General features: G+C 40.7%; 1 protein-coding gene across 2 annotated transcripts in view; it reads right to left on the reverse strand.

The window, feature by feature from the left end:
* Positions 1-487: 487 nt before the first annotated feature.
* The window catches only part of inpp5b (inositol polyphosphate-5-phosphatase B), a 38,162-nt gene continuing 25,914 nt past the window's right edge, over positions 488-12,735 (reverse strand). For both annotated transcript variants that reach the window (XM_080737096.1, XM_080737097.1), the window contains 10 exons: positions 12,332-12,441; positions 11,723-11,858; positions 11,123-11,233; positions 9,499-9,664; positions 8,417-8,652; positions 4,569-4,697; positions 3,948-4,032; positions 3,381-3,508; positions 3,135-3,246; positions 488-1,919 (listed from right to left, as the gene is read on the reverse strand). In XM_080737096.1, the coding sequence (XP_080593222.1) occupies positions 1,810-1,919; positions 3,135-3,246; positions 3,381-3,508; positions 3,948-4,032; positions 4,569-4,697; positions 8,417-8,652; positions 9,499-9,664; positions 11,123-11,233; positions 11,723-11,858; positions 12,332-12,441 (1,323 nt within the window). In that variant the 3' untranslated portion in view covers positions 488-1,809. The remainder of the gene's footprint in view (positions 1,920-3,134; positions 3,247-3,380; positions 3,509-3,947; positions 4,033-4,568; positions 4,698-8,416; positions 8,653-9,498; positions 9,665-11,122; positions 11,234-11,722; positions 11,859-12,331; positions 12,442-12,735) is intronic.

Raw genomic sequence — 12,735 nt, forward strand, 5'->3', positions numbered from 1 at the left:
TATTGTAATGAATCAGTATGACTATATTGATACAATAAAATTAGCACATCTTCCATTGATAGTGATACATTTATACCTGGGTGTGTCGCCTACTGTTGGCTTTATGCGCCATCATGTATATCATATCGTAATAAATTGTACCATTTACACTCAGAATTAAAGCAATATTTTAGTGAGGTAGGTAATACCACAGCCATCATGGAGTAAATGTACAATACTAGTTACTTTTTTCTAATAGCATCATGCAGAGTAGTTTACTAGATCGAGAAACAGAAAGTTAACGGCATAATTAGTTTCATGATCACATTAATCAACATCCCTTTTTTTCAGATGCTAATGATAAAATAATAACGATACAATTAAAAAATATATAAAATAAATAACAATAATGAGACACTTTCTTTTTTCAGCACTTTTTATATATATAAAAAGAACAATCAGCTGCTGGGTGACTTGAAACATCAAAATACAAATTATCTCTCTTTTTTTAAATAAACGTTAATATATACATTAAAAATAACCAGCTCTCCACAGCTGCTCTGTGATATACAATAAAAGCTGTACAGCTCACAAACATTGCTGTAAAAGATACTTATTTAAATCAAATAAGACAATCAATCAAAACAATCTTATCAGTGGTGTAGTCTAACTGAAATACAGGCATGATATGCCCATTAAACCTTTCTGTACAACAGTGCGTGCCATCAGTAGAAAAACGGAAACCAAACAGAAGAGAACGTAAACACATGTGAAAGAAAAGGGTGTACAGGATAGGCGTCAAAGGCAGATGAAAACTTAAATTAAACTTGGATGATTTTCAGCCTAAATCCCATTGTTTCGATGTGAGGAGATCAATAATATAGTATGGCATAAAATAGCCTTTGGTCTTCAGTGTATTTCTTTGACAAATTTTGAAACAATTACCTCAATCAAACACACCGTTTCACATTATGGACTGTACGGTGACACAAAATGACATCTTGCAGGTCATCGTTTCAACATTTTGGAGAAATGCATATAAGACAGTTTTGCAACAATATATTATTGATGAGCAGCAACTTGCAACTCTAGATTTTTGTATGTTATTGTTGAATCTAGAGTTGCAACCTCAACCATTGACAGCCCATACATCAAACAGAAAAGTCCTAGCTGATAAACAACGTCAAACTCACCAACTTTGCAGCACTGAAAGCTCCTCTTTCTATCTATAATTTAAGTGTTAAGTTTGGAAGCGCTCATTGGAAATCACTTAACGGACATGTGTACCATCAGTTTCTAAATTGCACGTAATGCAGGAGGCAGAAGGACGTTGCGTTATTGAAAAGCGCTTCCAAACTCCAAGGCTTAGAAAATAAATCACCTACACAGAATGTATTGACAGAAAGTAGCTCATAACATGACTACAGTGTTTTTTTATGAAACAGACTTCGCACATAGAAAGAGGACAATTAAAGCTTTCAGAACAGCTGCAATGTTTGGCAAGTTAAACGTTGTTTAATACAATCAAATAGGACTTTTCTGTTTGGATGTATGGACTGTCAATGGTTGAGGTTGCGGCTAATTATTGATCGGACATCAGAACCTTGGTATTTAGGTTGTCATGGCTGACTGCAGTGATGCATCTTCCTCCTTAACTGACAGTATGCCCACCTGTTTTGACTTGACTACACCACTGGCCTATACAAAGACCCATCTAGGAATATAGAGGAAATCATTACAATGTATCAAATACTGAGCTTTACATGGCAATTCTATTTACGTGTTCACTATTCTTCATGGTAGACAAGAGGGAGCAGCCTACGCTTCGATTTAGGAGAGATCCTGAATCAAGAAGTGGTGAAAGAACTCCTGTGTTTTCCTCTTTTCTGCCAGGTCCTGCTTTGTGGGGGACTTCAGGAGCAAGGCAGCAAAAATGGTAGCTATGCAGATTCAGAAAGAAAAGGAGAAAATAAAACAATGGTCTTCATCTTTATTCCCCAGAACACGCTACTGGTTATGCTGGATTTGCTCAGATGCTCTTAATCCAGAGCGATTTAAAGTAAGCAAGGAAAACACAAAGTAATACATCAAATGCATAGAAATAGCAATCTTGGATCATAGGTAAACCAGGATCCTATCATCAGTTTAAACAGTATAATATAAAATACATACAGTATATTATAATATGTACATACACTATAGGATGCCAGGTCTACAATGAGGTGGTGGTGACAGCAATTATATCTGCAGGTTTTAAAACGTATGCTAATCCTTTGATTATATTATGGGTGGATTATATTATGTGATCAGCCATGAAAATAATGAACCACAAATCAAATCATGAAACGGATTTTATGATCAACTAAGGATGCCAAATTTCATGGGATGTCATCGACTCAATTTGTCACCGATACAATTTTCTTCTCTTTCCTTACTTGATCTTTTGACTTAACTCATTGAGTGCCAATCCCGAACTAGTTCGGCTTTATTAGCGTATCGTAGAGTGCCGATCCCGAACAAGTTCGGCTTTTAAAAAAAAAAAAAAAATTGAAAAAAAAATTTTTGAATTTTTTTTTTTTTTTTTTGGACCCCATCAAATCTGGTGAACATGATTTCAATCGCGATTTTGCATGTTCCACCCCCATACAACCCCATCTAACATACAGGGCAGCCATTTTTGTTTACATTACATGTAAAACATAATGGCGATTATCTCAAGAATGCCTGAACGGATTTCCAATCGGATTTTTTTGTTTGAAAGCTGTGAACAAACTGCACAAATCCACTCCAATGCAATTTTTTAGAGCTCATTCTTCTCTGTTTTTTTCCCATGCATGAGGTGTGCAAGGTTTAATCATGGCTAAGTTGACGAAAATAAGGCTTCTAAAATGCTTGGTAGCCAATAGCTAACTTCAAGCTAACTTCATCCTCTTCCTGTACATGCACAAAGGAAAGTGTTCAGGCAAGTAGGGCTTGGGCTTGGGCTCCAGGGCTTGGGCATGCATTACCAGCATATCTCTGCATGCCAGCATATCTCTATTATTCTCTGGTCACTGGGCGCCCTCTAGTGGTGATAGGCTGGCACTCAATTTAAGCAAAAAACAGCAGAAACGAAAGGCAGAACAAAGTCAAGACATTTACACTCCATTTCTTACCCAAAATGTTGATGTCGAGTCGATTGAACGCAGCATTTTTCAACAGCTCGCGGAGAAAGGCAGCTAGATAGTTGAACACATTTTTATGGCACCGAGGTAGCATGGAGATAATCTGAAAAGTAGAAGAGAAGCCACCCCGCTATATTAACATCAACAGTCTATTAAAAATCAATGTTGTCATTAAAAAAATGACTAAATGACATTAAGCATGATGTGTGATTTGTTAAGGGCTCCTTCCTGACTGACCTTCTTACACTGACTGGCGTTGGAGCAGCACTCTAGGCACTGCTGGTAGAGGGAGTAGGGCACCACGGGCTCCGGGAGGGCGTCTAGGAGGAGAAGCAAGGCCTCTGCCACAGAGTGGTTACTGCCAGCTGGTAGTTAATGCATAGTCAAGGGCATATCTCCCTCTGTCAGTGTGTGGATCTGTATCTGCCCCACCACCTCAGGTAGTGGACACAGTTATTAGAGAGGCTGTGCTTCAATGCCACACTGAAGAACTCCATCCCTGGCTCACTGTCAGTTGGCATCAGTATCACCTAAATGATTATAAATCAATGTTCCAAAAACGTAACCTAACAGATATTCAATGTTTAATGAGGCATAATTGAGATATTAACCACTTAAACCCCCATCTTAAACCCCCATCCCAGATATCCTTTTTTTACCCCACTACACCAAATCTCTTTGCCCATCTTCGCCCAATGTTCACCTGCTATGAACAGAAAGAAAAGGTACAATAGCGTAATGTGGATAAGATAGGAATATCTCATCTAGGTGGTTGGTTATTATAATGAAAGCGTTAAAGGATACGAATAGAATCTGGCATGCCTGTATCAAGGCAATCCCGTATTTCCTGAAATTCACTGCGGAGCCCAGGCTGCTGAAAGAGGTCCTCCTACGAAATACATAAATGACAAAGAAAGAAAATGATGACCAAACTTTCTCAACATGTTTACTCGGAGAACATTATACAAATGTAACCAGCTAATGCAGCCTCAGAAAAACTTTATTGGACTTTTAAAATACAGCACATATTATTCTTTCTTCAGGGCTCTTTAAATTAACATTACGTTACTTAATTATAGCAAGAACCCAGAAGCTACGCAATAAGGCAAAGTCAGTCAAGCCCTCGAGCAAAACCCTTACTGCAGTCACCCCAGTTTCTTAATAGCTGCGAGAAACAAGAAGAAAGCTTAAAAACATTCCAACTTCTCACTCTGCAGGGTTGCTGTGGAGAGCAGAGAGCTTAATATATCTGTCCTTGTAAGACAGGCGAACACAGCTGGGAGAAGGCCAAAAGTTACACAATTCACTCAGAATTCTGTAAGGGTATGAAACTGTTGCAAACAAAAATCCAGCCAAGCACAAACAAGAAGATGTGTATTGCGTTATTAACATTAAGACGGGTTGTTCACTGTGTCATGTCCTGACCTGTTTGATGGCATTACGGAATAAATGATCCACCATCATCCAGATTTCTTTAGGAATGTCTAGGGGTTTTTCAGTGATCGTGCTCTCATCCACTGACGTGATCGTGCTCTCGTCCACTGACGTCTCACTCTGTTGAGGATACAAACAGAATAAATAATGAACGTTCTGTAGTCCAGTCAAAGAGATTCCATACTGGACATCTCAATCAAGAGCAAACAGAGGAGTGTGTGTGTGTGTGTGTGTGTGTGTGTATGTGTGTGTGTGTGTGTGTGTGTGTGTGTGTGTGTGTGTGTGTGTGTGTGTGTGTGTGTGTGTGTGTGTGTGTGTGTGTGTGTGTGTAGTGCATTGGCCTGTATGTACAGAGTTTGAGACAAATGTAAACACACATATGATACGTATATGTACAGCAAACATTAGATAAGGCTTTCTAAGGTCCAGTGCAGATAAGACAAAACATTGAATGTTGTAGAAAAACTGCAATCATATTTAGTTGAAAAAAATCTTAATCTCAGTATGTCTGAAGCCAGCCGATGTTGGCTGCAAAAGCCAGCCGATGTTGGCTGCAGTCAATTGAGGTAGGGTTTGTGAATCGCAAACCTTGGCCATTGGCATTTAGTTGTAAGTCTAAAGGCCCATTCCCACTGGGCCAGATAACAGATATCTGGAGATATTTCTCCAGATATTTTTCCATGCAAAGTGGATGGTAGATACAGATACAAAAAAAAAGTCTACCACAGATATTTGCCACAGATACTTTTATCTGTGGCAAATATTTTTTTTATCTGTATCTACCATCCACTTTGCATGGAAAAATATCTGGAGAAATATGTCCAGATATCTGTTATCTGGCCCAGTGGGAATGGGCCTTAATTGGTATAATAAGGGTTTATTAGTAGCTGGTAATCTGATATGGCTGAATAGTTTCAATGTTCTTGGGAGTCATTCCCAACTTTCATAAAAACACTTATCGATAGTTTTATTGACAAATGCAATGGATTCCTTTTCAGACAACATATAAAGACTTGAATGGAGTTTTGTACAGGAGGAAGCATGTCTGGGACGTCTACGAGGCCTAAATTGTGTTTCCCAGAAGCGTTGTTGAAGACACTAGTCACAAGTTCTGCTATCCCAGGAAAACTGCGGTTTTTCCACTCTGAAACTTCATGTGACTGGAAGTTGGAACTACAACTCTCGGGGCTTGACCTGTCGTCAGAAGCATTGTTCCTTGAAAGAACTTTGCATTCGCAATCATACCATCAGAGTCACATCAATATCACTGTAACAGCAGCAAATTTCTTAAGGCAGACGCCAACATTAGAAAGATTTTTGCTTTCTTCCTTATTCAGGCGCCACAAGGTTGCTCATCCTTACTATCCATTATCCATGCCAGTTTGACAGTGTCCTAGCAGTGCTGGGCAAAAAACACCACTATTTTTTTCAATAGTTTGTTGACAAATGCAATGGATTCAGGGGCTAGTCCCAGTTGGGCGGTGTCCCAGTTGGGCGGTGCAGCGATAAGGCGGTGGGGGAGCCTTTCCAACAGACTGTAAAGCAAGCGATCTTCATCCCATTCATGCGTTTATCGTGATCACATAACGATTGCATTCACCACGGCTTCGTAACTCGGCTTCGTAGCTCTTCGCGGGCACTTGTGCCTGCGGCGCTCGGGCGCGAAGAGCAGGACCAAGGTCCGCTGGCCTTCGCGCCGCTTGCAATGTCGTGGACAATAACTGTGACATATAACCATTGCATTGCTCATCAAATTTTCGTCAAGAAATCAATGGGGTCTCATAGCTGTACGCTTGCCGCCTAACGCTACACCGCCGCCCAACTGGGATTTTCCCGGATTCAGCAGGTCTGTGTGTATAAATGGCAAAGCTACATACTAACCGTGAGAGTGATTTTAACTCATTGAGTGCCAATCCCGAACTAGTTCGGCTTTATTAGCGTATCGCAGTGTGCCGATCCCGAACAAGTTCGGCTTTTAAAAAAAAAAAAAAAAAAAAAAAAAAAAAAAAAAAAAAAAAAAAAAAAATTTTTTGGAAAAAAAATTTTTTGATTTTTTTTTTTTTTTTTTTGGACCCCATCAAATCTGGTGAACATGATTTCAATCGCGATTTTGCATGTTCCACCCCCATACAACCCCATCTAACATACAGGGCAGCCATGTTTGTTTACATAACATGTAAAACATAATGGCGATTATCTCAAGAATGCCTGAACGGATTTCCAATCGGATTTTTTTGTTTGAAAGCTGTGAACAAACTGCACAAATCCACTCCAATGCAATCCAGGATTGCATTGGATTTTTTAGAGCTCATTCTTCTCTGTTTTTTTCCCATGCATGAGGTGTGCAAGGTTTAATCATGGCTAAGTTGACGAAAATAAGGCTTCTAAAATGCTTGGTAGCCAATAGCTAACTTCAAGCTAACTTCATCCTCTTCCTGTACATGCACAAAGGAAAGTGTCCAGGCAAGTCATGGCTGCAGGGCTTCTGCATATACCTGCATATACCATCATATCTCTATGGGATTTTCTCTGGTCACTGGGCGCCCTCTAGTGGTGAAAGGGGTGGCACTCAAAGAGTTAACTTGAAATGTATTAAAGAAAAATCTTGATATGTTATGTGAGACCAGTCAGTACCCTGAAAGAGCCTACTTTATTTAAGGCTATACAATTCTACTTCAAATGGTCACAGGGTTTTTCTTTCTCCCTGGGAAACAGACCAGTTTAATATTAAATCTGCCATTTGGCATTCATTTAGATGTTTTGTCTAAGTTATATAAGCAACACAGAATAATAAATAAACACAAATCTTCAGAGTATATTTAAATTGGGAGTGCGTTGTGGTAAGGGAATGCTGGCCCCGAAAAAGAGCCACTCATCTAAATGAGAAAAGGGCAGATGTGGGGATGGGGAGGGAGGGAGTCAATGATATGGAAACGGTCATTAATGATTGTTTGTCGCTCTGATGTGCAGTTCTTTCATTTTGTGGAAGTCGCCTGTTTCATACTGTTTATGAAGCTTTCAAATAATGAGCAGTTTTGGTGAAAGCAGCCAGTCTTGCATTGAGGTACCGCATTTTGGAACACATTTGGACGTTCGGAAGGCATTTTTCTAATGTTAATTGCCATATGGGCTGCCCTTTCACTAACAAGTTCCTGGCCAAAGGGTGCTACAATAGCTTGGCAACAAGCTGTGGAAAGTGTTCCAAGACACATTTCATTCCTTTGACCCCATTCTCTGGGAAATTTAAGAAAAGGCAGCCTTCAGTTTGATTCATCAGATTTCAATCCACACAAACAGCAGAAAAGCTAATAAACAATTTGACCATTAGCATTGTCAATTTCCCTTAAGCTAGTTTACATAACTGCATTATCACAAAGTGGCATTCCTTGCTGAATTGTCCAGGCTGGTTGTGCACAACAACAACAACAACAACTTTGAATTAGGCATTTTTGAAACACCCATTCAGCCACTTTTGCTTCCCCATCACTTGATACTGTACATGTTGATACAAATGCAACAGTTAATCAAACTAATCAATATAATTGATTATAAATCACCTATAAATCTATTTTCATAAAATAGTCAATTATTTCTAAATGCTTTCAAAGATCTTCAAAAATACAGACACTAGATCTACCGCATCTACCGCATACAAGCGAAATCAGCTTTTGTTTTGCAACACCATTACATGACAAAGTATAAAATAGGGCTAATTATTCGATTAATCCAAAAAGTAAGAAAAGAGAAGGAACACCAGCTTCTTCCAGCTCTAGTGAGAAGCCCGGGGCTGGAAGGTGCTGTTCCTGCTCTTTGCACCTGGCGGGGGCGGGGGCACTAACCAGTTCACGGATGGTCTCCTGAGGCATGTCCTGGATGGGCTCTCTCAGCTGGCACAGTGTGTGGATGGAGCTGCCGAAGCAACTGGGCAGGTAGTTGCCGGAGACGGAGAGGAAGTAGTCCTTCCCCCTCTCCAAGTGGAGCACAAGGATGTCCTCAATCTCCTGCCGGCCCGAGTTCAGGTCGGGAGCCGTCGAACGGTTGACGAACACCTCCAGGTCGATGTCCACACGGCCGCCTGGGTGTTGAGAGAGAGACAGAGAGAAAGAAAGAGACAGGGGGAAAGAGAGACATACAGACAAGAGTTTAAGATAGATAGATAGTGTAAGATGAATGGGGTATGGCTGGACTTTGATAGATCAAGTGCTGATGCACCATGGTCCAACAAATGCTGTTATAATTTGTGGCTTTTGCTCTGGGCCAGTAAAACACTTGAGGTTACACTTTACTTTGCTGAAGCATTGTCAAAGTGATTAAAAACATATACTTCATCGCTGTCTGGAAGAAACCTTCTACAGTATGTCAAAACAGATTCTTTTCAGGAAATAGAAAAAATAACATAAAAACAGCTACACTTTCACGTTCATATTTCAAAATAGTGAAACGTGTCGATCTTTTCTACACACTAACAATGTGACGCATTGTGATCTTGTCCATCAGCAATATTTACAACTTTTGTGTGACACTCTTGTACAACAAAGGCATTAATTTATGAAAACATAAAAAGTTGTAATATGGACATACACAGTCCCCTTGTTAAAACAGCGATTCAGTGAAAAAAAGGAAAGAGAAAGCGCTGAGAAACCTCCAACACTATCACTCTGTCCCTCCCATCATGAGCCCTAGCATCCCTCCATTATTTAGAGGGCTCTTGCACGGGGCATCTGAAATTGCCTTGCCACCATTAAATGTCGCGATGGGAGAGTGAGTGCCGGCGTCAACTGATGGCTTAAGTCAAAATCAAAGCAATCTTTCATCCGGCGCACCCGGACATCATCACGCTTCATATGTCATGGTCCTCGCCACGTTACTTCGTCAAACCGATAACCATGTCCGCTTGACGTTAACAGTGACTGCTACTCACCCTGAGCAATGAAGCCCTTGGGCGGGCTGGCAGCGAGCCAGGGCTTACAGTAGGTGGGCTCATCTAGCTTCTGGATAAACTCAAACTGACACGGGACCTGCCCGTCGTTGTATAGGCTCAGCGTCTCTGCCTGGTGCTGCATGTATTTCACATCCTTAAAGTGGAACTGGAGGACGACAGGCAAAGGAGACAGAGAGCCAGACGACATTCACGTTAAAGTTCAAACCCCATGGTTAATGCAAAGGGATACAGACAAAATGCTCATAATAGATACAGAAAATATAAGATATCAAATGAATACATTTAAAATAAATGGTAACGTGGACAAAGTCCACTCCCTTTGATAGCATTGCAAATGTATGCTGTTAATAACAAGGATAGGCATGAGATGAAATACCCATTACCCTGATGGAGAGAGTGGCACATCACTCACTTAGTGGCACTTCACATCCATACAATGTAATGTTCGATATAGACCACCGCATGAAAGATATTGTACTCAAGCTGGCCAGCAACCACAATGAAACTGAACGGCATCTTTAAAATAATTATTGGGGCTGAAACGGAAGTTTTCCACTCGCTCCACTTCCTTATGGTTCCTACTGAAACGGTTCAGAAAGGAGGGACATAGCGCTTGGAGGAATGTGATTTGATGGTCAAAAAATAAACAGGCCATAACTCATTGAAGACATTAATATGTAAAGACTGGCGGTGCTGACGAACAACTGATCAGTGTCACAGCGTCGCGCTATGGGAGTCCCTTTTTTGCAGGTCTTTCAATCCGCGTGTATCAAAAAGCACCTCGGTTAAGGTGGAGTCTGGAGACGACGGAGGCGCGCCGTCTGCTTGAGCCGACTCAGCGCCATTAGAAGTTGTAAACCAGGTGGGCCAGAATAGTAAATCTTCATCCCCCTGACTTTCGGCACCTCTGCGCAGCCACAAGCTTCTGCGGCCTTAACCGAGGTTCTTTTTTGATACACACGGACTGAAAGATCTGCAAAAAAGGGAGTCCCAACACGCAAAACACACTGGCTCGGTTGTGCGGAAAGGACAAACGGGGAGGCGTGGGAATCCACACGAACCAGCGGCTCATGGGGAAGAGTTGAAGTTGAAGTAGATGACGTTGATTGACACAGGCACCTGTCAGTCATTCTGACCTTGTGAATTATTAAATAGCATTGACATTCGTCATCACGCATTACGTTTTTGTTTAAGGGCTGGACTTAGGGCAATAATTGTTTCATTATAATACACACATTCTTCCCTTTTTTGGCATCCAGTGTTAGTTATGGCCATATTATCAGATATACTCTTAAAGTGTGAAAAACATATTTTTGATTTCACTGGGTCTTTAATGGATACATAAGTCAGTAATCTGACCAAAATCATTGCCAAATTACTTTAACGTCAAAGAACCTGATTACAGTTCAGGAGGGGGCTGATGACCAAGTCGCTTTCGACAGTCGGACAGAGCTTTAAAATACAATGCTGAAGACAGAGAGAGATGGATGCTAAGATATATACAGTATGGTAACACGTCACCACCACATATGTCAGGGTCAGTTGGAGACTAATGTTTGGGGGCATTATGGCTTGCTTTATCATAATTTGGGTAAGCCCTCACCTCTCGCTTGGACAAGGTTACGGACGGAATGCACTCGTTCTCCATCTTGTCAATAGAGCGTACAATCTCTTCAAAGGTTTTCTTGTGGGCCTCCTCGTCCACTACCTTGATCTGCAAGAGCAAATGGAAACAGAGCACATCAGTGTCAGAAAAAAAGAAACAGTGGAGGACAGAACTCGTGCTTGTGTAAATATTTCATTTGAAAGAACCCTTAATTGAGGCCATGGCACTTGTCCCGGACATGTGATTTAAAAACAAGAGGGAATGAATGGGTATATATTTTTTTAAAGCAGCTGGAATGAAACCGGGAAAGCAGAACACAGATGACCCCTTTAAGCAAGTTTGCTACAGCAGGATTTCATGCATTGTGAAAAGAAAAAAACAAAATTGAGACGATTAGAGTGCTATTACTAGTCAAAAGTCGAACGGAAATTGTATTTATTGTCACATAGCTAGTTTTTCAAGTGAGTAAGGCAGACAGATGGCACGCTTTTTAGAGCCCATTTTAAAAACATTTTAGGAAGCCGAATACAATAGAAATGGAAAAGGGAGGGAGGAGAGGTGGCATCAACGCATTGACAGAGTGTATTCTGGTCTCACCCCGATCTCAAGCAGGGAGCTGACTGGCTTGTGATCACTGGTCTTCAGTGGCATGTGACTCTGGTAGTGCTGCTGTCTTATGTTCTTCCCTCGCCACAGGATGCGATCGCACCAGGCAGGCGCCCGACATTTTTCACTGAAACGAAAAAGTAACCGAGAAATAACAAAATTATTTAAAAAATATAATTAATGCTGCAGAATATATTTCCCCACTTTCAACCTGGCATCCTTAGCCTGATAAACCATCTCGTCTTGTGAATTCCCTTTTAGTTTTTTTGCAAAACGCCCACCCAGTGTTTGGGGACCAGACGGGTCTGCAGAAGACACATGATAATGTGAATTCACACGATCGGGATAGTTTACCAGACATTTATTTATTTATTTTTATTGCTGAATAGAATTTCAAGCTGACAAGGCATTCTGATGTGACTCGCCATAAGCCTGTAGATTTTCGCTATTCATCATACAATTAAGTCAGTAAGTCTTAATTGGCTTTAAATTATTAAGCTAATGAAGCTTAATGATTTTGTGATAATTTTTTGTCTTCCATTTAGCCATCTATTTTTCCACTGTGTGCATGAACCCTGGTAGACCTGTGAGAGAGTTTACCTTGTGTCCCACTGGTCAGAGCCTGTGTCATATTTGTAGGTGGGCTGGAAGTCGATTACACCCTCCATGAAACCCACAAATACCGCCTCCTCGTCAATCTGCCTCTTCAGCTGAGAACCACAGGAAGCAGCAAACATTTCAGTCGCAATACACGTCCAGTGTGTTTTCACCCTCAAGGGTCAATACGTGTAATTGATTCTGTAATCAAAAGCCTTCTGTAATCACAGTGAATCAAAAGTATTTATCGATGATTTTGTACAGTTTGTGCCTCTTATAATCGTCGCTGTCAGGTGGAAGCCTGGTATGTCCAAACTGTTTTGGAAATGGAAATAGGGGAAAAAAAGAACATGTGTTCCAAATGGATCCGATTTAAACAACCTTGTGTTAATACTTTTAAAAGGTTC

This window comes from Nannobrachium achirus, assembly GCF_963921795.1.
Source record: "Nannobrachium achirus genome assembly, chromosome: 2".
Lineage (NCBI taxonomy): Eukaryota > Metazoa > Chordata > Actinopteri > Myctophiformes > Myctophidae > Nannobrachium > Nannobrachium achirus.